This window comes from Cetorhinus maximus, chromosome 21 (assembly GCF_964194155.1).
Source record: "Cetorhinus maximus chromosome 21, sCetMax3.hap1.1, whole genome shotgun sequence".
NCBI lineage: Eukaryota > Metazoa > Chordata > Chondrichthyes > Lamniformes > Cetorhinidae > Cetorhinus > Cetorhinus maximus.
The window spans coordinates 78967692-78994502 of NC_135899.1; the positions used below are offsets into that span (position 1 = coordinate 78967692).

The 26811-nt window shown below is 42.6% G+C and overlaps 1 protein-coding gene across 6 annotated transcripts in view; it reads right to left on the minus strand.

The window, feature by feature from the left end:
- LOC144696034 (ribosomal protein S6 kinase alpha-1-like) overlaps positions 1–26811 on the minus strand; it is a 248604-nt gene that overhangs the window by 59519 nt on the left and 162274 nt on the right. For 4 of the 6 annotated variants that reach the window (XM_078567218.1, XM_078567217.1, XM_078567222.1 and 1 more), the window contains 4 exons: positions 5856–5972; positions 4192–4273; positions 3915–3995; positions 898–977 (listed from right to left, as the gene is read on the minus strand). In XM_078567218.1, the coding sequence (XP_078423344.1) occupies positions 898–977; positions 3915–3995; positions 4192–4273; positions 5856–5972 (360 nt within the window). Of the gene's footprint in view, positions 1–897; positions 978–3914; positions 3996–4191; positions 4274–5855; positions 5973–7357; positions 7597–15230; positions 15452–26811 lie in introns of those variants that run through there. The other 2 variants (XM_078567219.1, XM_078567221.1) reach the window with 2 other exon arrangements.

The following is a 26811-nucleotide window of genomic DNA, read 5'->3' on the forward strand; positions in this document are numbered from 1 at the left end:
TCAATGAGCAAAAATGTAATAAAAACACTGTTCTCAGCACTGAGCATTTCAGTAGAAAATAGAGGGAGAATTTTCAGGTCGGCGTGTGGGGGTGGGCCCAGCATGCCGACGCATAAAATGGCTTGCGTCCCGACATCACTGCACGTCATTCAGATCTTTTGTTCAGCGGGCGCGTGCCGGCCGAACTGTCAAAGGCCTGTTACGGCCATTAAGAATCCATTTAACATAATTATCAACGCTGCCTGTCCAACCTTAAGGTTGGCGGGCAGGCGGAGAGGCCAAGCGGCCTTCGCATTTTTCAGGAAACCTCATCCACGGGCGGGATGAGGTTTCCTGAAGGTTCTATCAAATAAATAAATAAATATTTTTTTCATATTTCATAAACATGTCATATGAGGGGACATGTGTAAATAATTTTTATGTTTCTTTATTGAAAAATCTCAGTATGTACTTAATCTCCCTGGGGCAGCTCCTTGCCTCAGGGAGATTTCTGCGGTCTTATGCGTGCATGCGCAAAAGAGCGCAGACTCCAACTCTCCCTCTTCCCTCCACTCGCACAGCTACCGGCCATGTGTCACGCCAGGCGGGCCTTAATTGGCCCACCCACGTAAAATGGCAGCGTGAAGCCAATTGCGGGCGGCGATCAGCTCCATGCCTGCGATCGGCCACACCCACTCCTGACCGACAGGGAGAAAATTCTCCCCTAGGAGTAGGAATAGACTAACCTGCAAATTAGATCTTAAACTGATAATTGGACAAGATCTCACAAAAGCACAGCAAACTGTACCATCAACTATTCGTTTCTCCTCTGCACTTCAAATCATCTTCACACAAGCTTCACTGTATTTCTGTTAACTGGACAGTTTATCATAGCAGAGCGAGACAAATGAATCATACCTCTTTAGAGAGCCGGGTGAAAAGATCGCCTCCTCTGAGGAAGTCCAAGATGAGGTAAAGTTTTCCTTCAGTCTGAAAAGCTGCCAAAAAAAAACATTTTTCTAATAAATGCACGTCATCTCCTGAAACTAATTAGGCAATAATAAACAAATCACATAGAAGTGGCTCTGGAACAAGGGACAACACTTAACTATTCATCAAAAGCACGTTGCAGATGCCAAAGGACTCAGGTTGAAAGTAAAACAAGGGAACACTAGCCCTAATGAATGGTGTCACACCCATCCACCACTTTCTTATTTGGGATATCTTGTGTTAGCATCAACTACTCTCAGCTTGACATTTCCACACTGGGCACTAGCATAGCCTTAGATAAAAATTTGTGACCAAGTTTGAATAGTCTTGTAGTGCTGTAATCCGTGGTATCAGCCAGTCCCATATGGGAAATCATAGTTTGGAATAATATGAATATTATATCCACTGAGTTTGATTAAATGCACCTGTAAAGTATTTATAATAGTTGGAACTAAACAGCAGGTATAACAGCATCCGTGGAGACAGAAACAAAGTTAATATTTCAGGCCAAAGACCTTGTGTCAGAAATGGGATCGGCTCGAGATGTAGTAGGTTTTAAGCAAGTACAGAGGCAGAGAAAGGAGAAGGGGTAAAGGACAAGGAGGAAGGTCTGTGATAACATTGAAGGAAGGAGAGATTAAATGACAAAAAGGGATAATGGTGCAAGGCAAAAGATGGTATTAGGACAAGTAAATAAACAAAAGTTAGGTCCCAGAGGTGGTGTAAGTGGCTGTCGCCCAAAAATGAAACAGAAGAACACAAAAATAAAACCCACAAAAAGAAAAAAAAACTAAAAATGGGGGCAGTGGTTACATCTGAAATTGTTGGAACTCAGTGTTGCATTCAGAGTGCAAAGTGCCTAATCAAAAGATGAAGTGCTGTTCCATAAGCTTAAGTTGAGCTTCACTGAAACAATGGGCAGACTTTTACGTCCCACCGGTGGGTGCACACCCAACCTCATCGGGCGCAAAATCACGCAAGAAGACGTCGGGCGAGTGTCCCGACATCATCCCGTGCTCGTGCAATATTTCAGTCAATGGGCGTGCACAAAAGTCAGAAGCGCGCCCACCAACAATTAAGTGGGCAATTAAGCCCATTAACAGCGTAATTGACTCCGATTTTTCATGGTCCATCCAAACTTACAGTTGGCAAACAGGCGAATCAGCCAGGCAGGCTTTGCATTTTTCATGAAACCTCATCCAAGGGCAGGATGAGGTTTCTGTTATTAAATAAAATTAAAATAAAAATCTACGGACAGCATTCTTATCATCTACATGTTCATGTGCCTGATTGTGCTGCTTAAACATTTTTTTTCTGCTTTTTAAAACTTTATTGGAACATTTTCGGGTCTGCAGCTCCCTGAGGCTGAAATTGCGGTCGGGGCAGATTGTGGTCGGCGGTCCATTTTCCAATCGCTCCTGGGCCTGCCGATTGTGCCCACCCGCCGAGCTGAAAATTCAGGTCAACGTAGGTCACCGAGGTCAGTGCGGAAGTAGGGGAGAGAATTAAAATGGCAAGTGATCAGAAGTTCAGGATCATGCTTATGGACTGAACAGAGCTGTTCTGCAAAAATGGTCACCTAATCTGTGTTTGGTCTCCCCAGTGAAGGTAAGATTGCATAGTGAGCAGCAAATATTGCATAATAAATTGAAAGAAGTGCAAGTAAATTGTTACTTCACTTCTGCTCAGTCCGCATGCATGACCCCAAGCTTCTGGTCACTTGTCATTTTAATTCTCTGTCCTACTCTCACTCTGTCCTCAGTCCCATGCACTGTTCCAATGAAGTTCAACATGATCTTTAGGAACAGCACCTCATCTTTCGATTCGGCAACGGACAGCCTTCTGGACTCAACAATTTAAGATCATAATTCCTGCCTCTGTTTATTTTTTTGTGTTCCTCTGTGTTCTCTTTGTTTTTCATGTTTTTGATCAGCAACTGTTGGTGACGATTCTGTTTTCCAATTTACACCAACTCTAGACCATCTTTTGTATCTTTACTTGCATCAGAATCATCTCTTTTTACCTTGCACCATCATCCCTAATGTTATTTAATTTTTCCTGCCTTCCACCTTATCACAGGCCTTCCCTTTTGCTCTTTTTCCCCTTCCTACTTTCTCTACTTCTGTACTTCCTTAAAACCTATTACATTTCTAATTTTTTTTCAGTTCCAACAGAAGTTAATCAACATGAAACATTAATGTTGTTGCTCTCGCCACAAATGCTGCCAGGTCAGTTGACTATTCTGCAAAAGACCTTTTGGAACAGACGTGTATACAATCGTTGTACCTAATCCATTCCTTCAATTTATCAAATGGAACCTTTGATGACAAAGGCTAACTCTGTTCGATATAATTTTTCTTCAGTTCTCTGCCTGAAGGCAGGTCTGGCCCATTGTGCCACAATCTCTACAATGCGTAGGGCAAGGAGGCAATTCCCAAATCAACCCTAGCCAGAATGGGGATTGAACCCTGTGCTGTTGGCACCAATCTGAACCACACCAACTGTCCAGCCAACCAACCCCCAAGGTGTCAAGAGTTCTATGGCAACATGCACTTTTACATGCATGTTGTAGTCCGCAGCTATGAATATTGAGGCTGCAATATACTTTCCATCACATGGTTGACCAGGAATCTCTCGCGCTCTTACCACTTGCCAGTAGCATATGTTGGCTAGATTTGCAGATTGATACATGTTATGAATGCACTTTGCTTGGTCATCAAGTCCTGGAGTGGAACTTAAACCTGGAGCTTCTGGCTCAGAGCCAGGTAAGCTACTCACTGTGCCACAAGACCTCCTCTCGATAAAATTACCTTCTGTCAAATACAAAATAATGACTGCAGTGGGCTGACCAGAACCGATGAACTAATTATTTCTCTTCCAGCCTAATCCATATAACCTCTCTGTTCTTGTCCCTTTCCTGCCAAGAAGTAAAGCAAAAATCTCACCATAATGCAGCTTCACTATGAATGGATGATTTACATCCACCAAGATGTCTCGTTCCAATTTCGTCCGTACACGATCCCTCACTAAAACAACGCAAAATTATGATTGATACAAAGCTAATGACATCATAAGCAGATATTTTTACATCATTCAATTCAAAATGCACTAAACATTAATATTGATTTTTTTTTCCCCCACCCACCTTCTATCATAAGACCTTTTACTAATCACTGCATTTTCTACGAGCACAGTTTCATAGTGTGCTCAGCAGGATCCTACCTTTCAATGTTGCTTTCTTCAGAACCTTCATAGCATAGAGTTGACCTGAATCAGGTGCTTTGATCTTTCTCACCAAAAACACCTGCAAAAGCAAAATAGAAACCATAAACCAGAGATCCCCATTGGTCCAATTGAAGATTCCTTTACTAGAGATTGCTTTTTGAGGTGATATACTGGCAGGAGTGTAACTCTTGGTATGGCGGCCCAAGATACGAATCAAACTAAAAGACCCTTGGTAAAAGGCTGAGAGTCAGGAAAATGGGTATTCCATGCAAAAAATGCTTTCATTGCACAAACAACCCAGAGACAAGTCTGTTACAGACTGGTAAATATACTTTGAAGAAGTGAAGAAACACAACCATGTACAGCAAAACGCTACTCGAACAGAGTCAGTATCTTGCTCCAGATGACAGCAAACTAAACTAACTATACAGCACTCATCAAACGTCCAAGGAACATCGAGGACTTATCTATTGACTTGGGAAGCCTTTTGAACAAACTACAAATCTGGTAGGCTGTTTGCTCCAGTGATCTATATGAGACAATCATGGGTTTTTCAAATCAATAGAAAGAGCATGAGAGGGCTGAAGTGTGTTACACGCAAGGTAAACATCTCATTAAGTTCTGGTGTCTAAAAAGAAGGCTTTTGAGGGCTGATTTCTGATTACTCAGTGCCAAGCAATTGTAAGACATTGTAATTTTGTTTAAAAACAAACAGCGACTCTAATCAAAAGGCAACAAAACTGCACATTTTTAGCTCTACATGATCTCATTGGTGGAAAGCTAATTTGAAGAAAGAATTAAAGCTCCTATTTATGTTGCAGTTTAGCCACTGCAAGCAATTGATTTAGATATTAAGTGAGCGCATATAATGCAAGGACAACTGAACTTTAAGAGTTCATAAAAGTATCAAGTCTAGGGGTGGATTTGAATCACATTTATGATGTAATCTACATCGGCTACAGAAGAATTAAAATTCCTTCCCTGCAGACTGTTGTAAAATCTATAGCTCATTACAAAATGTTAGGAGAATTACTGGGGAAAATTTAATTCCCAAAAACAAGTGAATTTGGCTCAGGTGGAACATAAAATGTTAAAAGTCTGAAATCCGACTCAAACCCACTTTCTTCCGTTTTTTATAAAGCAGGACATAGAGGCAGATGGCTTCTGTGCAGCCTGATGAAAAAAAAAATAGGGCTAGAGATAGTGTTAAATGGTAAAAGCATCACCAACAGCAGCTGTCGGGTTGCTCCACCATAGCGTGCCTTAGAGTGAACATTGCCCCTCCCCCAAGCCCTGACACTTCCAATCTCTTCCCAATGATACTTCCAATCTCCTCCACAAGGCCTCCAATCTCCTCTGTTCTGGCCTTCAAAGTTGCCTGTGGCCTTTGATCTCCCAACAAGCTGTTTTGATCCCTCTCACCCTCCTCTCCATCCCCCCTCCGCTGCGGCCTGGTGCCAAAGGCCTACTTGCCTGATAGCCAGCCAGCCTCTTAATCTGGCTGGCTGCGGCAGAGAAACAGATAAAAAAAATACAAATCAGGTCTTGCTGTTAAATTTGACAGGAAAACCCATTCTTCCAGGAACTTTCAGCCCCCTCCCCACCTCAAGTTAATATTCAGCTGACTGTTTCAAAGTACTGATATCACAAGACATACTGACCTTTCCAAAGGATCCCTGACCAAGTACTTTCAGCAGCTCGAAGTGGGAAGGATCTGCTTTTTCTGACCCTTCTTTCACATGATGTGTGATGTTGATCTCTTTTATGTTCTCTTCATCCTGAAATACAAGGTTAGCACTGTTAAAAAATCAAGCGCTCTCCCAACTCACTCTATTCACATTCACAACAAAAGGCAGCCTTCCATTAGAAGACCTGTGCCTCCTATGTGCTAAAACTTACAGCCTTATAGAAGTCACAAATGGGTACATGGAAGTAGGTCAAAGATCACCCATGATCACATTGAATGATGGATCAGATTCAAGAAGCTAAATGGCCTACTCTTGTTCCTATGTTAGAATGTTACAGAACTAACAATTGCCCTATTACTAGAGTGGTAAGCATCAGAGATCAATATTCAATGCTTGATTGAGTCCTTTCAAAGCCTGATACCGTCCCACTCCCTTTCAAAACTGCTTTCATCACCCCAATCCACAAAAGACATAACCTTGGCCCCTCTGTCCTTGAAAATTATCACCCCATCTCTTAACAGCCCTTTTCTCTTCAAAGTCCTTGACTGTATTGTCGTCTTCCAAACCTGTCCCCATCGCTCTCACAATGCCTTGTCTGAATCTTTCTAATCAGGTTTTATCCCTGCCACAGTACTGAAACAGCCATAATCAAAGCCACAAATGACATTCTCTGTAACTGTGCACTATCCCGCCTCATCCTTTTTGACCTTTCTATATTCTCTGGCATGAACGACAACATCACCCTCCTGCAACGTCCCAAAATAATCTACCCATTATTCCCTCTTCTTCTACATGCTGGCACTTGGAACCATCACCTCAAGACATGGGGTCAGCTTCACATGCATGTTTAGGCTACCCAGATCTACCTTTTCAAACCTGTCTTGAGCCCTCAGCTACCTTCATGTTGTCAATCTGCTGGTCCAACATCCAGTGCTGGATGAGTCACATTTTCCTCCATTGAAATATTGGTACGGCTGAGGCCATCATCTTTGGCCCCACCTTAATCTCATGCCTTTGCTTCTCATTCAATCTCCTTGCCACTTCTGGGTTCAATTATTCCAAAGCTCTCTTAGTCAGCCTCACATCCTCATGTCACCATAAATTTCAGCTCATTCAAGACTCTGCTGCCAGTCTGCTAACCCGCACCAAGCCTTGATCACCTAGCACCTTTATGCTTGCTGATCTATAATGGCTCCCACTTCCCCATCACCTCCAATTTAAAATTAGCACTTATTGTGTTTAAGTCCCTCCATGGCTTCACCCCTGCCCATCTATCTCTGTAACGCTCCAAGAGCTCAGCTCTTCTTCAATTGTGACCTTTAATGCATCCCCAACTCCTTTTCCCCTCAGCTGACAGCCTATCCTTCAGCTGCTGAGGATTTAAACTTTGGAATTCTCCCCTTAAACTTTTCAACCTTTTGGTCTTCCACTAAGAGCTACTTAAAACCTACCTTTTTCATCAATATTTTAATTACCTGTCTTAATACTGTACCTCTTTTCTTCAGCTCAATGTCAATTTTTATCTGATGATTCTTCCATGAAATGCCTTGAGACATTTATTGGGGCATGTTAAAAGCCCTGTATAAATACAAATTGTTGAACTTAAGGACAGATACAGATGAAGCAGTTATTCAGCTACCTTTCCATAGCTTTGGGTCCTTTGTGGCGCCAAATTGTCTCTCAAATGATTCCAGAGCTTTGCATCTACCACCGGCTCTATCTGGAAGAGTATTTCAGGTAGTAATCTTGACATCAATGTTAAGGTTACCTTTTATCAATCTGTACACATACTGTAGTTGTAGCTTAACTTGAAACGGTACTCAGAATTAATTCCTTATTTTCAGTCTAGTTCTTTACAGAACCTTGTAATGTTCCCCATCATGTGTGTCCTTTCAAGGCCCAAAAATCCATGCTTTTCCAATCTTTCCTGATAACCCAGTACTGACATTAGGGATCAAACTTATGACCCTTCTCTGCACCACTTTGGATATTTCCCTTGTTACTTGATCAGAATTGAACATAGTAAACAACGTGCTACCTGATCAGAACAACTTGCAACATAGGGATTTTAATACTGTGTAGCAAAATGTCCCTAGGGGACAGGAGTATTGTTAGACAAAATTTGACACCATACAGCTGAGCTTGATGGCCTCAGCCTTACACTCTAATTTTAACATTCTGTTTTCTACGTTAATTGCTGCTCTCCAATGGCTGAGTATGATTATTGTTAACCCTACCATCATTTCTGAATCATTTCAATCCTTTCTTATAACTAGTTTGACGCCAGTCATTAAGTACCTTTCTCTATTTTTCTTCCAATGCTTAAGATCATGGGGAGAATTTTCCGTATGTCAGGTGGGACAGCTTCACATGAGCTGGGACATGTTTATGAATTGAGCAAAACTTGTTTATTTATTCAATAAAACCTTCATCCTGCCTGTGGATGAGGTTTCCTGAAAAACGCGACAGCCGCTTGGGCTCTTCACCTGCCCGCCAACCTTAATATTGGACAGGCAGCGTTGATAACTACTTTAATTGGGTTTTTAATGGTCTCAATAGGCCATTGACAGTTCGGCGGGTGTGCAGCCGCCTCCGGCACACGCCCGCCAAACATAATTTTTAAATGATGCACATTGACATCGGGACGCACGCCGTCATTTTACGCATCGGCGTACCGGGCCAGCCACCACACGGTGACATCAAAATTCTGTCCCATATGTTCATAGATATACCCACTAACATATTGCCTAGGTCTATTATTATTTATAGTCCCTTAGTCACACTCTTCCCCAACCCCAACTAGTTTAGTATAATTTGCGATCTGGCTTACTTACCCACTTTTACAACAATTTCCTACTAAGCATTCCTTCTTCTCTTTCATCAATTCCTTAGCTATTTCCAAGTTTTACCTAGTATACTTATTACCTTAAGCTTGTGTAGTAGATAGTTATGAAGACTTTTATTAAAAGCTTTCTGAAAGTTAATGCTTAAGAAAGTCCGATGATATATTCTAGACTCAGGAACACATTCATCTTGATCATCTACCATTGAAACTATATACCAGAATGAATTAAAAAAAACCTTGGGAAAGCCACTGCTGACCACACCAATACTCTTCAATGACATAAATCACAAAAACAATTAGTCTTTACCTAACTCCATCACACATGGCCAATTGATAAAACCAGAAGCAAAAGCTAACTCACTAGCTTCAGATAAAGATGAAAAGTGGCCAATCTGCTGCAAGTTTCACTTGACAGCGTCAATTTAAAATTTTGCCATTCGAAATTTCACTTCACAGTTGCAAAACAAAAAACAAAAAAGTGCTTGCTTATTTTGTACAGCCCATGACATATGCAGAAGCTAAATCATATCCGTGCTGAATTCATCAACTGACACAGTACAGCAACTCCACATTGTGGAGAATGTAGGCGTCAAGAGTAAGGAATGGTTTTAAATAAGAAACACTTGTCAATTCTGTCAATAAATAAGCCCTAATATTACAGAAGTAAAGTTACTTGGTATCAGTTAAGCTCTATTATGCTAATAATACTAAACCTTTAAAATTAACAGAAATTTTACATTTTTAAACAAAAGTCTGCTTTCTTTACATTTCTTTCTTCCCCCTTTTCTCTAGTTTCACTTCCTATTATTTTAACATTAGCTAGAATACGCTTTTCTGATTGAGATCAAACCATCCATTCTGCAGGTCAAAATCATCTTTTAAAATTCATTATGTGAAATGTTCCAGCACCAAACGTCTTTTACATTTCCCCACCATTTTATTTCTAACTTCACTCCGTAAAGAGCAGAAACAGCAGTCACAGAGGCATACAAACAGATAGATTTGCAGCGATTATGTTTTTTGTGACTAAGCATATAGTCACACCCAGGGCAACAAAATCCAGTCATACCCAGGAGTAAGAAAGGGAAGGGGCCTCTGTGAGGTCACAGACACCCACCCAGCGGGGGAGGGTTGAAGAGTAGATTGGCAGTGTGGACAGTCACGCAGAGAGCACCAAATGGACAACAAACACACAAATAACCACAGGCATAAGGTTGTGAAGACCTACAACCACTCCAGTGCAATGCACATATACTGGTGGGATTCAATAATACGTTGAAATTTTAATGACAAGTCACTAAATAAGTAGTGCAGAACTTTTTTTATTTGTTAATGAGATGTGACAAATGCTGACAAGGCCAGCATTTATTGACCATTCCTAATTGTACTAAATGAGTCACCTTGAATCAGTGTAGTCCATGTGGTGTAGGGACACCCACAGTGCTGTTAGGTAGGGAATTCCAGGATTCTGGCTGTCAGGGAGATATAATAATTTTCATAATGTTATTGGAATTTATTGTTAAGTAGAGTAATAGTGGGGTCTGTGTGTGTGTGTGTGTCTTAATTAAATTAAAGGCAGCTGGTCTGATAGCTTTAATGTAACGGAAGATAAGCTAGGTTTGAAATGTTAAGTAGGTAAACATGGGTGTAAAGGGAACATTTGCATTTTTAAATAAACCAGACTAGGGTTGATTCAAAGGAGGGGTGAAATGTGTCATTTAGCCAGGAGAAGTTAAGAAACAGTGTGTTTATTTTTCCCAAAGATTACTGGAAAAATTGGTACTATGAGAGATTTTTATTATTAGAGAGGTAAAGGCCAAATACATAGGCCAGAATTTCCGTAAAATGACGCACAGTGACATCGGACGTGCATCCCGATGTCACCGTGCGTCATTCAGACCTTCAGTTCAGCGGGCACGCACTGAAGTTGGCTACGCTCCCGCCAAACTGTCAAAGGCCTGTTAAGGCCATTAATTAACTAATTAAACTGATTCTCAGGGCTGCCCATCCAACCTTAAGGTTGGCAGGCAGGCAAAGAGCCCAGGCAGCCTTTGCATTTTTCATGAAACCTCATCCACGGGTGGGATGAGATTTCATGAAGTGTTTATTAATTAAATAAAATGTGTTCGAAAATTCATAAACATGTCCCAGCTCATATGACAATGTCACATGAGGAGATATGTCTGAGTAATTTTATTTTTTCTTTTTTGCGATGTTTAATTATTAAACTAATCTCCCTGAGGCAGCCCCGTACCTCAGGGAGATTTCTGTGCTAAAGAGCGCAGGCCCCGACTCTCCCTCCTCCCCCTGCCTGCACAGGGAGCGCTAAGCGCTTCTGGGTGCACGTCCCGCTGGGTGGGCCTTAATTGGCCTGCCCACACAAAATGGCAGCGCACAAGCAATCGCGGGCGATGATCGGCTACGCGCCTGCCCGCACCCGCTCCCGAATCGCCCGCCGGACAGGGAGAAAATTCTCCCCATAGTGAAACAATGGGAATTTGCATTCAAAGGGGAAAATATGGTTAAAAAAGAGAAGGCTGTGCACAAGGAATGCTATTCTAAGATCTAACAAGTATGAAACGCCTCCAGCATCTAAGCCTCAAGCTGCTGTTTACAAAGAACTAATATTAAGGAAACTCACTTTGAATTCGACTGTTTCAGGTTATTGTGCATTACTTTGCCTGGGTCTTTTAAAATCTATGTGTCTAACTGTTGCCTTAACAAAAGTGTAACTGAGGATTTAGATTAATTAGGGGATTTAGAAGTTATCATAGTAATTTGTAGATCTCTGAAGGTACTTAAAATAATTTCTTCTATTAATAAAGGTTTACTTTAGTTTTGTCTTATCACAAATGAATTCAAGGCACACATCTCAAAAAATATACAAATTGCAAAACAGTTGTGGCAGCTGTTTCAAATTTCCCTTTGGGATTTGAGCAGCTCAGCATTTACCATCAGCTTCCACCGTGTGCCAGTGGTGGAGACAGTGAATGTTTAAGGTGATGGATACCAATCGAGTAGGCTGCTTTGTCCTGTATGCTAAACATCTTGGTTGTTGTTGGAGCTGAACTCATCCAGGCAAATGGAGAGTATTCCATCACACTCCTGACTCGTGCCTTGTAGATGGTGGACAGGCATTGCGGAGTAAGAAGGTTAGTTACTCGCCGCAGAATTCCCAGTCTCTGATGTGCTCTTGCAGCTACGGCATTTATGGCTAGAATTTTCCGTTTGTCGGTCGGGCAGGCGGGTGGCCGATTGCCGCTGGAGAAATGGGCCGCGCCACCGTTTTCCGCAGGCGGGCCAATTAAGGCCCGCCCCACAGGTAAGCGACTCCCGTGGAGAACGGGAAAATAGTCACAGGGACGGGTGGCCTCAGACTGCCGGTTCCAATGCGGAACCGGCAGCCTGCATAAAGAGTGGCCAGGCAACCTGCTTGAGGCAGTGCACCATGGCCACTCGTGGAGAGAGGGAGGGAGGTCCGAGTGGACAGCAGCATGAGCAGGAGGAGGGGGGCAGGCTGCAGGAGTAGCCAGCGGGGGTCCATTGTGCCCCCTCCCCGATTTTCAGGTGCATGCCTTGCTGTCCGCCTGCAAGAGGTGGGCATCCGTCGGCACCTTCTGTATCCTGAGGATGGGAGGAGGGCCCCCCATGTCACCAGCCAGGCGTAGTAGGAGGTGGGTGACGCTGTAAGCGCCCATGGTGATGTGCGGTGCACTGGCACCCAGTGCAGGAAAAGAAAAAAGTAAGGAAGATATGCTTCAGTTATACAGGGCATTGGTGAGACCACATCTCGAATATTGTGTGCAGTTTTGATCTCCTTGTTTAAGGAAGGATGTAAATGCATTGGAGGAAGTTCAAAGGATGTTTACTAGATTGACACATGAAATGTGCATGTTGTCTTATGAGGAGAGGTTAGACAGACTTGTTTCCACTGAAGTTTAGAAGAATAGGGGGTGTCTTGATTGAAGTATACAAGATCCTGAATGGTATTGACAGGGTGGATGTGAAAAGGATGTTTCCTCCTGTGAGTGTGTCCCGAGCTAGGGGGCACTGCTTTAAAATTAGGGATTGCCCTTTTAAGACAGAGATGAGGAAAAAATGTTTCTCTCAGAGGGTGTGCAACTTTGGGATTCTCTGCCTCAGAAGGTAGTGGATGTGGGGTCACTGAATATTTTTAAGGCAGAGGTAGATAGATTCTTGTTAGGCAAGGGAATCAAAGGTTATCAGGGTTAGATGGAAATGTGGAAATTGAAACACAAGAAGATCAGCCATGATCTTATTGAATGGCGAAGCAGGCTCGAGGGGCCGAATGGTCTACTCCTGTTCCTATTTCTTATGTTCTTATGTCCTTAAATGTGAGGTTATATAACATTAGGAAAGATTAAACAGGCTGAGGCTCTTTTCTCCAGAAAAGAGAAGACTGAGGGGTGACCTGGTAAAGGTCTTTTAAGGTTTTGCAAATGTTTCATGGGTAGATGTATAGAAAATGCATGGACTTGTGGGAGAAACCAGAGCTAGGGGCCATAAATGCAAGATAGTCACTAAAAAATCCAAAAGGAAATTCAGGAGAAACCTCTTTACCCAGAGAATGGTTAGAACATGAAATTCACTATCATAGAATAGCTAAGGCAAATAGCATAGGTCCATGGGAAAGTAGAAAAGCACATGGGAAGAAAGGGTTGATAGCATTAGATGAAGTAAGGTGGGAGAGGGCTTGTGAGGAGCACAAACACCGGCATGGTCCAGTTGGGCTGAATAGCCTGTTTTAGCGCTACATATTCTATGTAATTTTACATATTGTTAGCAATGTGGCATCTGAGGTAGTAAAATTGGTCTAAATGTCCCTGATCTGCAAAGAGGAGTTAAAAATCACCCAAGGTTTCTGTTCCTGGTCCCTTACAAAAAAGTTTACTTGCATCAGACAAGAACTGGATTGAGCTCAACTGCAATGCTGTCCTCCATCCCAATAAAGGAGTAGCCCACATACCATTACCATTTACATTCACATTCACAATGAAAAATAATTATTCGTGAGGTACTAGATTATAATTGGTGCCTCTACCCCATCATAGAGTGAATAACTTAAAGAGAAGAGAAATGCCAGAAAAGAGTAAATGAAAAAGCAACATAAGGAAAAATGGCATAAGCCAAAGCTACTTTACTCTCTCCTTCCAACAGACAACACAACTTCCACTGTTAGGTAAATTCAATAAACACGGCAGTATACAACAAACAGCAAAGAAGGATGACTAAAACAAAAACAGAATTACCTGGAAAAACTCAGCAGGTCTGGCAGCATCAGTGGAGAAGAAATCAGTTAACGTTTCGAGTCTTCATGACCCTTCGGCAGAACTGGTCATGAAGACTTGAAACGTTAACTGATTTCTTCTCCACCGATGCTGCCAGACCTGCTGAGTTTTTCCAGGTAATTCTGTTTTTGTTTTGGATTTCCAGCATCCGCAGTAGCTTTCAGCTTTTTGTTTTTATAAGAAGGGTGACTAGTTATTTTCCTTTTGGTGGTTCCAGTTGAGAGGGTACTAGGAGAGCTCCTGACTCTATTTTGACATAATGTCAAAAATATTTTTAACATTAATATGAACAGGTAAATGGATTGTGGTTTAATGTCTGCACTGATGCTCCATCACTGGCTCAGTACAATACCCTGTGAGTTTGCATTAGATTCTCAAATATTAGAGTCTGATTTTAACCAGTAACCAAGATGAGAATGCTACTTTTGAGTCAAATTGAGATCTAAGACTGGACTTTTAGCCCCTACCAAGGCCGTGAGTGAAGGTGGGCAGACAATTTCTATTTCATACATTAAGTAGATGACCACTGACTGTTAAAGATTCTCGCCTTATCTTCCCCTAACATAGGAACTCCTACAACAATCATGCATGTAGCCCCCTCTAATAAATGCTTCCTCCAGTCCCACCCCACTGTGTCAATTGGTAATCCAATTCCCTCCCCAAAATAGATCAAGAACCACAAATTCCTTTTTCCCTAAACTCATCTGCAATTAACTAAAACAAGTGAGACTGTTCAGTGGGTGTTTTAGCCACAACACTAAACAGCAACTATAGTGCATCACGGTGCCTTGACAATTTCCAGCAGCTACAATGCAGCTACTTTACTATTGAAGCTTCAGGGTCAACTACCACTGAAAGATCAAAGCTAATTCAGAGTATGCATTGGTGTGTGACGTCCTACAATGCCCGTTGAACAGCACTCCCACTCCTTCATTAAGCATACTGCAACCTGTGCTCCTACCACCACATCGCAGTCAGTGTAACCAGTGCTGTTCTTCTTAAAAGCATCACTACTATCCCTGTAGCATCGTTGCTTTCACTTTGATAAACATTGCCTAAAAACACGACAATCTTGGTAGAAGTCGCTGCTTAAAGTGACATCACTTTAGTTGCACAAACAAAACAATATTTTCCCACTATCTTTGCACCTAATCTAACCAGCAGTGATGTGCTCACAAATAGACATACAAGTACCTGAACACAGTTTGATGAGTCCAAGTTGCACATTTCAGGTTGGCATTTTTTACGTCGATTAATTGAGAAAATCTTGCGGAAATTGAACCTTTTTGGCTCCTTTTCCATAATTTTGCCATTTAGACAGCTAGGATGGCCTGCATATTGTGCTGCATATACACAAACACACACAGTATGAAGATGCTACAGCTTCAGCAGAAATTAAAATGAACCATCTAACTAACTTGTACCACAGGAAGGAAGTAGCCTGTGCAGAAACCCCAGTTCCAGATAGTATCAAAGATTCAAGAGAATCTATTGGCCAGGCAGAAAGCAGAATTCAAATTTCACCGAATATGATCTTTTACTGTCTTCCATTCAGTGCAGCAATGCACAGCAAATGCAGTAAACGCCTTTATGTCACCCTAAAAAATGTAGTCACCTGAACATTTGTAACAGGAAAACTGTGGCCTTCATCTCTATCTATGCAACACTCCTACAGGAGCTGCAAAAAAAAGCAAAATATGAAGATTTCCTTTTTCAAAAGATTGTTTTAAGTTCCAAGGCAATCAAATCCCTTTCACCTTTCTAACAATCTTCTATAAAGAACCAACATGCATCATAACATTTGATGTTCCAAATCCCTCATATTATCTTCTGGTTGAAACACTCAAGTTTGCTGTCATTTAATCAGTCATTTCCAATTTACCTTACTTTCACTTTTGTTCAGTTCAACTTTGGCAGTGTCCTGAATTTTGGGAACTTGGACCTTTCATCTTGACTTCTCTATTAAAAGTTACAATCTTGCGTATGCTTGTGTGTCCAGATGAAGAGCTACAACATATATACTGGTGTAATTCACAGATAAAACATGAAAGCATTTAGGTTTAGCTAAATTGCACTATCGAGATTTTTTGGAGCAAAAATTACATTTCTCATATTTAAGTGACCCCACTAGTCTACCTGGGGACCATTCCCAATACTAGTCATTATTTGCACTAAATTTTTATGGATATCTATTCTAAGCTTTTTCCTAGTTTCCTAGATGACCCTTGTTCTAGTATCCTGACATACCTTGAGGTAGTTTAGGATTAATCAAAACAATGTCATATCAAATCTTATATAATTCTATAACAACCCTCTCAGTTCATTCTTTCAAAGCTAGACAGCCTTAGGTTTTCTAGCCTTCTCTCAATCCTGAGCTGCCAGATACCAGCATTCTAGCTCTTCACAGCACCAAGTCCACGGTTTGAATATTTTCCCTTATATTTTGGTGACAAAAAGGGCCAGGTCCGAGCAATGTAGCTTGATATCTTATGATATATGCTCAACCCTCATAATATGGAGCATGCTATAGACACCTACATATCATAAAATAGCATTTACTGTCATTACAAGGTAGCTCTATGTAATAACACTGGTGAATTTTCATACAGTTTTTGTACAGACATTTTGGAATTGGGAAGTATTATCTAGAAGCTTTAAATATTAATCTGCATGGCAATCTTGGTAAATTAATCATTTTAAAATAATGCAACAGTGTTTAAATGATAAACTATGAGAATGATTCCTAGTATAAAGGACCTCAGCTACTTTAAGACCTTTGTCTACTTACTTTAGTGCAGTGTGTCAGCCGTGGTTCAATGGTAGCACTCGCGTCTCTAAGTCAGGAGGTTGAGAGTTTGGGTCCCATTCCACAGATTTGAGCAGCAAACATACACTTATACACCCTGTGTAGTACTGATGGAGTATTGCAGTGTCGTATGAGCTGTATTCAGATCATGAGATGTTAAATGCTGACTCCACTTCCCCTCTCAGGTAGACGTAAAAGATCTCACGCTACTGTTTTGAAGAAGGACACGGGAGATCTCCCCAGTTATCCATCAACCAACATCACTAAAACAAATTATCTTGTCATTATCTCATTGCTGATTATGAGGCCTTGGTGTGCTCAAATTTACCATTTTTTGACTGGAACAGAGATTTAATCATGTGAAAGATAGATGGCACTATAGACAACCCTTGGTCCATTTGATTTCCTGGACTCGTTTTGATTTAATGAGCGGGTCAAAGAGGAATTATCCAGGTTATTTTTTTCCCTCGTTCCCTTCCCATGGCATCGTCCCATGCAATCGCAGAAGCTATAACATCTGCCCTTTTACCTCCTCTCTCCTCACTGTCTAAGGCCCCAAACACTCCTTCCAGGTGAAGCAGCAATTTACTTATACTTCTTTCAATTTAGTATACTGTATTCACTGCTCACAACGCGATCTCCTCTACACTGGGGAGACCAAATGCAAACTGGGTGACCATTTTGCGGAACACCTCTGCTCAGTCTGCAAGCATGACCTAAGATTCTGGCTGAATGTCATTTTAATTCACCATCAGCTCTCACGTCCTTGGATGCTGTAGAACTCCAATGAAGCTCAATGCAAGCCCAAGGAACTGCAACTCATCTTCCAATTAGGCACTTTACAGCCTTCTGGACTCATGTCTCAGTTTCAGACCATGAACTCTGTCCCCAATTTTGATTCTGTTTTTTTTGCCATATGCCAGTTTGAATCTTGTTTTTCATATTTTTGCTTTCAGACTGAGCTGTTCATTATTCTGGTATTTATAAATTGTTTGCTTTGTTTCTTTACTACAACCTTTACCACTCACTTTGCCTTTTGTTCCATGACATCTTTGTCATTAAATCTCTCCCATCCTCTATCATATCCCTCACTTTCCCTTTTGTTCTTCCTCCCCGCCTCCACCCCCCACCTCCCCTCCTTTCGACAGTGTATAACCCATTACCTTTCTACTTCCATCAGTTCTGAAGAAGTCATGTTCGACTTGAAACATATCTCTGTCTCCCTCTCCACACATGCTGCCACATCGGAGTATTTCCAGCACTTCCTATTTTTATTTCAGATTTCTAGCAGCCACAGTATTTTGCTTTCATTTTATTTTTTCCCTTAATGGCTCTTGGTTGTTTACTTATGGTCCTCAAAGAGATTACATGACTGGAGTATGGTGAGTGGGGGCAGGGGGAGAACGCGAGGATAGAAATTGGTGTTTAGGGGCCATGGTGCTTCAGCCATCATGCTGTGTGGGATTGGCTTTATGGCCTGGCTGGTCTTTTCTTGACTGTCAATTTTGTATGCTTGTTAAAAGGGGTTTGATAGGATAGATGGAGAAACAATTTCATCTGGTGGGGGGAATCCAGATTAAGTGGACACAATCTTAAAATGAGAGATAAGCCATTTGAGAGTGAAACCAGGAAGCCCCATTTCACACCAAAGATAATGAAAATCTGGAACTCCCACACCAAAAGGCTGTGGAGGCTGGGTCAGTTGAAATTTTCAAGATAAGGTCAATAGATTTTTGTGAAGTCAGTGTGTCAAGGAATATGAGTGAATGATTGAATGGCAGAATAGGCTTGAAGGGGGGGAAACTCCTGTTCCTAAGTCTTAATGTACAATGCTAATACAGCATTGCTTTTCCCCTCATACCCTTTCTCCTTGATCAGGCCATCATATCTTAAGGTTTAAGTGCTTACCACACTCCACAGAAAATAAAATCTCAGAGTTTCCCACCCAAAAAATATTTTGCAACTATTTGATTTTTAAAAGAGCCCTGATGGTGAAATTTCCCAGAGAATGGTATCACTGGAGTTTTCCAGTTGGCTTAATTCAACAGCAACAATTTATATTTATATAGTACCTTTAACATAATAAAACGCCCCACATTCTGCTGTGTATGCCAAGATACCAGGGTTATACATGCAGGGGATGTGTAACATTTCCCAGGGTTATTTTGTTACTCACGTTTAGGAATAAATTTGCAGCTGGAAAGGGTGATGTAGTGAGCTACACAATTTGATCTCTCATGTCTGGGAACTGGGTTTGAATCCAACAATCCAGCAAACAAGATGAAAGTCTGCATAGGTTGTGTGAGAAACTAGTTCCTACTGTTCATAGGGCTCAATACAAAACTGTCCACAATTCAGCAGAAGATAACAATCTCACTGATAAAGATCATAGACAAAGCTGTTACAGGAAACAAATATCATTCTGGTGCAGTTGGGTGCCCTCCGAAACTGATACTTTACCTGCATCTGGCTAAGCCTAAGCTGGATGGTCAAAGCAGAAAATATATTTCTGTGCATTTACTTGATATTACAATGGTATTGTTACAAGATTTCTGTTATCAAACCAGGTAAAATTGCTTGTGGAAGACAACGTTACTGAAGGTTCTTCCCCCAGCACATCAAGAAACACGGAGGCTGCAAATCTGACCACAGAAGTTCATAAGTCACAGTTCAACACATTCTTTCCTCAGATAGATCAGTAAATTCACATCTGGCAAGAAAAGCTATTTTCTCTTGCTGGATTATTGCTTGTATATGTTTGTCATCACTCCCCATAAAAACATTGGGAACCCATACAATAGAACGTTTTTCAAGCATGAAGTTTGCATATGGGTTTTTAAAATGAAATTATTTCTAAAATTTGGTTCCTAATATTATTTCATTCTACAAATAATATTTGCATCAGTTAGTTCCCTGTTAAGGAGTGTACTTCATTAACTATTACTTCCATTGTAAACAGCACAAACTACCAGTTTCTCTAGTTTATTTCAATTTAAGCACATAGCTGCAACTTGCAAAACCACTTCAAAATTATAACAGTCCTAAACTGGAGTCATTAAAACATTGAGTGTTTCAAAAGTCAACAGATGTGGCTCATAAAACAGAGGAGCAAAAATTAAAAACAAAAAGACAAGAGAAATTTCTAGCTGCATATTATTAGTTTTAAAAAAACCTTTAGGTTAAAAGTATTTACTACATGGTGAAATGAAGATTAAAAATTGATAATGAGTTTGAAACAGATTGCTGCTGAAGATTTATGCCATGCTCTCATGTAACCTCAACTAATTGTGGGGCAATCTTTAAATTTTTTCACTGTAATCCCAAAACATCTGCAGCTAAATGCACCCCTGCATTATATCCAGTGAAATCACAATCATTTTCTACTCATTGTAGTTTATCTCACTTCTCCATCCCTTAGTCAGTCTTATGTCTCAGTTCCCTTATTTCACTGTTTCAACTTGACAGGAATGGAGGATGGGAATATCAACCAACTGCTTTTCGAACCTTTCGTAATGCCTTTCTTGTAATTATAAAGATGTAGTTGTACTTAAGACCAATGTGCTCAATAACTATTTCCAGGACCAACTATCAAATAATTTTATGCTCTTTGATTTTTAAAGGGTTTCAAAAAAAATTACTTAAAATGGACATTGTGGCATTATTCAGACAAAATGGATGAGATTAATTCTGGCTGGTTGAAACAGGCAGCAAACTATAATACCCATTGGATTGGTGTGATGGTTGATGTTAATCCTTAGCCAACAAATTCCAATGGATTTATCTCAAGTGTAGAGTTGCAGCGCAGAAAACAAGTCAAATCTATACACTCTGGCGAAGTTAGAGACATCACATGTAAATATCATAATTAAATTATTTTAACAAATAAATCTTGCAGTAATGATATCTCCATCAATTTCTCCCACCACTGCTGGCATTAAAATCAATACGGAAAGCAAAATTCCTTACTCCCAACTCTTCAAACAGGCAGTAATATATACAGAATTCTGATCAGAGATTGAAGCGTGAACAAGCCATGGAAATTATTACAGATTACCCCGTCGAGGAGGGTCAAGCCAAAAAACTACCACCGTCACCACAGCTTGCATTTATATTGTTGTCTTTAAAATTAAGTACCACCAATGCACTTTTGTTTATTATTCATTCATGGGATGTGGGTTTCACTGGCTGAGCACAGCATTTATTGTCCACCCCTAGTTACCCTTTAGAAGGTGGTGGTGAGCTGCCTTCTTGAACCGCTGCAGTCCATGTGATGTGGGTACACCCACAGTGCTGTTAGGAAGGGGGTTCCAGGATTTTGTTCCAGCAACAGTGAAGGAACGGCAATATATTTACAAGTCAGGATGGTGAGTGACTTGGAGGGGAACTTCCAGCTGGTGGTTTTCCCATCTACCTGCTGCCCTTGTCCTTCTAGATGGTAGTGGTCGTGGGTTTGGAAGGTGCTGTTGAAGGAGCCTTGGTGAATTCTTGCAGTGCATCTTGTAGATGGTACACACTGCTGCGACTGTGCGTTGGTGGTGAAGGGAGTGAATGTTTGTGGATGTGGTGCCAACCAAGTAGGCTGCTTCATCCTGGATGGTGTCAAGCTTCTTTAGTGTTGTGGGAGCTGCACTCATCCAGGCCAAGTGGGGACTATTCCATCACACTCCTGACTTGTGCCTTGTAGATGGTGGACAGGCTTTGGGGAGTCAGGGGTGGGTTACTCATTGCACTATTCCTAGCCTCTGACCTGCACTTGTAGCCACAGTATTTATATGGCTAGTCTAGTTCAGTTTCTAGTCAATGGTAACTCCCCCCCGCAGGATGTTGATAGTGGGGGATTCAGTGATGGTAATGCCATTGAACATCAAGGGGTGATGGTTGGATTCTCTCTTGTTGGAAATGGTCATTGCCTGACACTTGTGTGGTGCGAATGTTACTTGCCATTTGTCAGCCCAAGCCTGGATATTGTCCAGGTGTTTCTGCATTTGAACACAGACTGCTTCAGTTTCTGAGGAGTTGCGAATGGTGCTGAACATTGTGCAATCATCAGCGAACATCCCCACTTCTGACCTTATGATGGAAGGAAGGTCATTGATGAAGCAGCTGAAGATGGTTGGGCCGAGGACACTACCCTGAGGAACTCATGCAGTGATGTCCGGGAGCTGAGATGATCGACCTCCAACAACCACAACCATCTTCCTTTGTGCTAGGTATGACTCTAACCATCGGTGAGTTTTCTCCCTGATTCCCATTGACTCCAGCTTTGCTAGGGCTCCTTGATGCCACACTGTCAAATGCAGCCTTGATGTCAAGGGCAGTCACTCTCACCTCACCTCGGGAGTTCAGCTCTTTTGTCCATGTTTAAACCAAGGCTATAATGAGGTCAAAGCTGAGAGGTCCTGGCGGAACCCAAACTGGGCATCAGTGAGCAGGATATTGCTAAGCAAGTGCCACTTGATAGCACTTTTGATGATCCCTTCCATTACTTTACTGATGATGGAGAGTAGACTGATGGGGTGGTAATTGGCCAGGTTAGATTTGTCCTGCTTTTTGTGTACAGGACATACCTGGGCAATTTTCCACATAGATGGGTAGATGCCAGTGTTGTAGCTGTACTTGAACAACTTGGCTAGGGGCAAGGAAAGTTCTAGAGCACAAGTCTTCAGTACTGATGCTGGAATATTGTCAGGGCCCATAACCTTTGCAGTATTCAGTGCCTTCAGCCGTTCCTTGATATCACGTGGAGTTAATCGAATTAGCTGAAGACTGGCATCTGTGATGCTGGGGACCTCTGGAAGAAGCCGAGTTGGATCATTCACTCGGCACTTCTGGCTGAAGGTTGTAGCAAATGCATCCTTTACAATCTTTTGCATCCTTATCTTTTGCACTGATGTGCTGGGCTCCTCCATCATTGAGGTTGGGATATTTGTGGAGCCTCCTTCTCCAGCGAGTTGTTTATTTGTTCACCACCATTCACGACTGGATGTGGCAGGACTGCAGTGCTTAGATCTGATCCGTTGCTTGTGGGATTGCTTATCCCTGTCTATCACTTGCTGCTTATGCTATTTAGCACGCAAGTAGTCCTGTGTTATAGCTTCACCAGGTTGACACCTCATTTTTAGGTATGCCTGATGCTGCTCCTGGGATGTCCTTCTGCTCTCTTCATTGAACCAGGGTTGATTCCCTGGCTTGGTGGTAATGGTAGAGTGGGGGATATGCCAGGCCATGAGGTTACAGATTCTGTTTGAGTACAATTCTGCTGCTGCTGATGGCCCACAGCACCTCATAGATGCCCAGTCTTGGGTTGCTAGATCTGTTCAAAATCTATCCCATTTAGCACAGTGGTAGTGCCACACAACACGATGGAGGGTTTCCTCAATGTGAAGCCGGGACTTCATCTCCGCAACGGCTGTGTGGTGGTCACTCCTACCGATACTGTCATGGACAGATGCATCTGCAGCAGGTAGGTTGGTGAGGATGAGGTCAAGTATGTTTTTCCCTCTTGTTGGTTCCGTTACCAGCTGCTGCAGACCCAGTCTAGCAGCTATGTCCTTTAGGACTCGGCCAGCTTGGTCAGTTGTGGTGCTACCAAGTCAGTCTTAGTGGTGGACATTGAAGTATTGAAGTCCCCCACCCAGAGTACATTCTGTGCCCTTGCCACCCTCAGTGCTTCCTGCAAGTCGTGTTCAACATGGAGGAGCGCTGATTCATCAACTGAAGGAGGGCTGTACGTGGTAATCAGCAGGAGGTTTCCTTGCCCAAGTTTGACCTGATGCCATGAGACTTCATGGGGTCCGGAGATGATGTTGAGGACTCCCAGGTCAATCGCCTCCTGACTGTATACCACTGTGCCGCCGCCTCTGCTGGGTCTGTTCTGCCGGAGGGACAGGACATACCCAGGGATGGTGATGGTGGTGGTGTCTGGGACATTATCTGTAAGGGATGATTCCATGAGGATGGTTATGTCAGGCTGTTGCTTGACTAGTCTGTGATACAGCTCTCCCAATTTTGGCACAAGCCCCCAGATGTTAGTAAGGAGGACTTTGCAGGGTCGACAGGGCTGAAATTGCCGTTATCGTTCCCGGTGCCTAGGTCGATGCCAGGTGGTCCATCAGGTTTCATTCCTTTTTTGTGACTTTGTCGCAGTTTGTTACAACTGGGTGGCTTGCTAGGCCATTTCAGAGGTCATTTAAGGGTCAACCACATTACTATGGATCTGGAGTCACATGTAGGCCAGACCAGGTAAGGATGGTTGATTTATTTTCCTGAAGGGCATTAATGAATCAGATGGGTTTTTACAACAATCGATAACAGTTTCATGGTCATCATTAGACTTTTAATTCCAGATTTTTATTGAATTTAAATTCCACTATCTGCAGTGATGGGATTTGAACCCGGGTCCCTAGGCCAGGATTTTCCCGTCGGTGAGCGGGGGGGGGCCCGCTCACCGACGCGTAAAATGACGTGCGGTGATGTCGGGCAGAACTCCCAACATCATCGCACCCCATTTAAATTTTCAGGAAGGCGGGGGCACAGCAAAATCAGCTGTGGGCCTGCCGACCTGTCAATGGCCACTTGAGGCCATTGACAGGATCGTTTAACCAATTAAAGGACCTGCCCGTCCAACCTTAAGGTTGGCATGTTGGCCAGGAGCCCTGGCGGCAAATAGAGAAAACATGAAGCCTCATCCAGTGGCGGGATGAGGTTTCATGTAGGGTTTTAAAAATTGTAATAATGTTGTTCTGTAAATAATGAACATGTCCCAACTCATTGTCACATGAGGGGACATGTAAGGGATTTTTCTTTTCTCTAGTTTTAATATTTTTAAAAGTCGAACTGATCTCCCTGAAGCTACACTTAGCCTCAGGGAGATGTGCACTCTCTCGTGCGCATGCGTGAAAGAGCGCACTCTTGATTTTAGGGATTCCCTCCAGCCCGTACAGGGAGTGCATAGCGCTTCCCAGCGGACGTCACGCTGGGCGGGCCTTAATTGACCTGCACACGTAAAATGGCCGGTGATTGGGTTGGGCCTGCCCGCCCAACAGGCAGAAAATTCTGCCCTCTAGCTTTTAAGTTCCCAATGTTAAGCTGGAGGAATTTACGATTCACTTAAAACTGGTCACCAGATAGAGAATTGAGCAATATGAGGGACCAAAAACAGAAAATGTTGGAAAAACTCAACAGGTCTAACAGCATCTGTGGAGAGAAAGACAGAGTAAACAGCATTTTCTGTTTTTGTTTCACATTAACTCTGTCTTTCCACAGATGCTGTTAGACCTGTTGAGTTTTTCCAGCATCTTCTGTTTTTATTTCAGATTTCCAGCATTCACAGTATTTTGCTTTTAAATTAATACGAGGGACCCCTTGGATGAAACTACCAAAGGTGTAGCAAGCATGTAAGATGATGAAAAGGGGATACAGTATAAATGCTTAGCACACTCTGCAGGTTAGGGTGTGTAGGAAAAGAAGTAATTGTAGAAGTTGCTCTGGCTATGTTTGGATAGGTGGGAGTGGAGCCATACAGGGGTGTTTTCATGGACCTGGATAGTGCAGAAAACAGGTTAGAGAAGTATGATATGATCAACCATGTAAAATGCTGTAGAGAATTTGAGGAGGGGTAAAGTAACATGGCCATAACCACAACAGAAGTCAGTCAAGATTGGTTAGAGTAGTTTCGGTGTTGAGATGTAGGTGTAGACGGTAGACATTTGAACAGAGAGCTACAGGAGCAAAGGGCAAGGATCTTGAATGCAGCATGGTCAAAAACTCAGAAAGGAATGGGAGGGTTGAATGAGGGGCAATAATTAATGAGGGTGAGATAATAGGAACAATTTTGAAGAAAACTTAAACAGTGCTCTAGAATATGAAACCACTGTCTATGCTAATTAGCATGGTGACCAGGAAGTGGGCAGCAAGTTGGGTGGTCAAGAATTGAGTGGGGAGAGTATCAAAGAGGCAGGGGGAGGTGGGTATCAAACATGAGATTAATAGAAAGAAGCTGCAGAGCATGGGAGCTCGGAGCTAGAATGGGTATGAGATTGGGGGCAACTGGGGCCTGGGGGAAGGAACACAGAGACAACTGCATAGATAGCATTGCAGAATGCCCCAGCACCAGATAAAGTTCCTAGATCAGCTCGACTGGCCCAGATGGTCTTTTCTTTCCCTATTTTCCATGGGCTGAATCTTCTGTGGGATGGCATTCACCATCAGATTGCCACTCCGCTTCTTTTTATTTACCTTGGACTGGAATTGCACATTTCACCTGACTTCCAACCTGGGCCTCCTGAGAAATGTAGCAGGGTAGCTGCTTCTGGGACTCTTCTGTGCAGTGCAAAGCCTCAAGGGAAGAAGTGAAGCCATCCCCCCTTTTTACTGCACAAGCTGTCATAAAGCAGTAGGTTTAGATATTCCAGCCACTTTGGCAGGGGAGAAGGTAAGTGTGTAAGGTAAGTGGGTGGGATGGGTCAGGGGTGGGGATCAGGGTGGGTGGATTGGGCGGACAGGGGGTGGTCAGGTCGCGGGGAGGTCAGGGTAGTCAGGGAGGGTGGGGTCAGTTTGGGTGGTCAGAGGGGTGGGGCAGTTGGAGGGCGCAGGATATCTGGGGGGGCTGGGGTGGAAGAGGCAGGTAGTCAGGGAGGGTGGGGACATCGTTGGGTTGGGGGGGGGTCATCAAGGGGGTCCACTGTGGGGTCAGAGGGACTCAGTAACATAATTACCCAGGAGTTAGAAGTGGTTTTAATCCTTCTAACTTTTCCTGGGTAACTGTTCTGCTAAGAGAGTCGTAGCCATCTGAAGTCTCCAATTTAAATTGGAGTATCTGATGGTTCCAGGTGCAGGGTAATTGCCCAACAGAAGTTTAAACTTCACGGGCAATTCCTATGCAGTCCTTGCGTGGGGACTTCCAGGGCAGGTAGTGTGGGTGGTCCTCCAGCGCATCTTCTGAGGTACCTCTGTGGTACAACCCTCCAA